Source organism: Triticum aestivum, chromosome 1B, assembly GCF_018294505.1.
Source record: "Triticum aestivum cultivar Chinese Spring chromosome 1B, IWGSC CS RefSeq v2.1, whole genome shotgun sequence".
NCBI classification, from domain to species: Eukaryota; Viridiplantae; Streptophyta; class Magnoliopsida; order Poales; family Poaceae; genus Triticum; species Triticum aestivum.
Genome location: NC_057795.1, coordinates 54,209,792 through 54,211,383, shown reverse-complemented (window position 1 = coordinate 54,211,383; position 1,592 = coordinate 54,209,792). Strand labels below are relative to the sequence as shown.

Sequence of the window (1,592 nt, the reverse complement as noted above, 5' to 3'; positions counted from 1 at the left end):
GGAGGTGAGTGAAATTGGAGTTCAAGGACCAACAAATCTAGAATCACCAATAACATAGGTCATAGGGCAAGAAAAGTAAAAATTTTCTTAAAAAAGGTTACAAATCAAAGCCGATCGATCGAGAATGCTAGGTAAATGATGGATTCACTAGATAGCATCGATTTGTTTTATCATGCCGGTGCATGTGTACCGAAGTTTTGACATTTTTTACTCACTCAGGCTGGTGCTCGCAGAAGGCCACTGGATTTGACCCCCACGCCACGCGGACGCAGGGCCGACCAGGATCCACGAGCAATGGAGCGAGCAGCACTGGGAGCATGGGACGCAGGCGATGATGATGCCGCATGATGATTCCCCCAGCAAGAAAACGCACCACCTTTCCTTGCAACCAACGCCACCCACTCACTCACGCTCTCACATGCACGCCCATCGCCAGTGCCACTCGCGCTGTCTCTTACTCTTATATACCCCACTCCAACCAGCGCAGATCAGCTAGCTAGCTTCGCCGGCGATCGATGGCGGGCGGGTGCAAGGCGGCGATCGGGTGCGTGGACGCGCGCGTGCCCGTGCGCGCCAGCTACGTCAGCCTATACAAGTGGCCCGAGTCCGACGCCGAGTTCGTCCGGTCCGTCGCCATGGCGCGGCGCCACCGCCAGCAGCCGGAGAGCCCCGCTGCCGCCGCGTGCTACGGCGGCGGCAGCGCCAGCATGCGCCGCGGGGCTGGCGTCGATGTTGGCGGCGAGAGCCCGCAGGTGGTGGACAGCTACTCGTGCCGGCAGATGTACCTGCGCAGCTACACCTTCTCGACGCGGAAGGAGACCGTCCCGGAGCGCACCATGGCGTGCCTCGGCCGCGTCCGGGAGCGCGCCGCCGTCTTCCCCAGCTTCCTCCCGCACCGGGGCGGCGGCGGCGGCGGATCCGACGCCGGAAGCTCATTCGGCAGCTCGAGTGGCGGTGGAGGTCAGTACTCCGGGAGGGATCAAGACGGGCGCCGCGGGACTACTGGCGGCAGCAACGGGAGGAGGAAGCGCCGGAGGAAGAAGAAAGGGTGCGCCGTGGTGAGGAGGCTGCAGGAGGCGTCGTGCGGCGCCGTGCGCGCCATCTTCCGCCGCCTGCTCGCCTGCACCACCACCGTCGACGTCGAGGTCGCCGAGCCGCCGCCCGGCCGGTGAATGCCGCCATTTGCATGCCGGACTTGTCATCGGTCCTTTTTTTGGCATTCTATTTCCTACGGAGAAGTAATTAATATATTCAGTATATTTTAATCAATTTTCTACTCGAGTTACAGTACAGTAGTAGCTTCCATTCGTAGCAAATGAGTAACACATATATCATCAGCTTGTAACTTATTTGTGATTGTGCTATATTTATTTCTTGTTACATATATGCATACAACCGGTGTGGTTACTTATTTGGTGTTTTTTACCCCTCAATCGTCGAATAACAGTTATTGGATAATCTGTATCTAAAAAAAAATGATTCCTGACCTATGCATCAGGACGATGCATGCAGCCATCACTGACCACTCGTGTACCTTATGAGCGGTAGTGAGCAATAATTCATTCTTACCAAGCTCACCTCCCAACACATCT

At 56.5% G+C, this 1,592-nt stretch overlaps 1 protein-coding gene across 1 annotated transcript; it reads left to right on the top strand.

Moving 5' to 3' along the window:
- Nucleotides 1–433: 433 nt before the first annotated feature.
- Nucleotides 434–1,390, top strand: LOC123086350 (uncharacterized). Its single transcript, XM_044508111.1, has one exon. It carries the CDS (start codon nucleotides 516–518, stop codon nucleotides 1,170–1,172), a length of 657 nt encoding a protein of 218 aa, XP_044364046.1. The 5' UTR covers nucleotides 434–515; the 3' UTR covers nucleotides 1,173–1,390.
- Nucleotides 1,391–1,592: the final 202 nt, after the last annotated feature.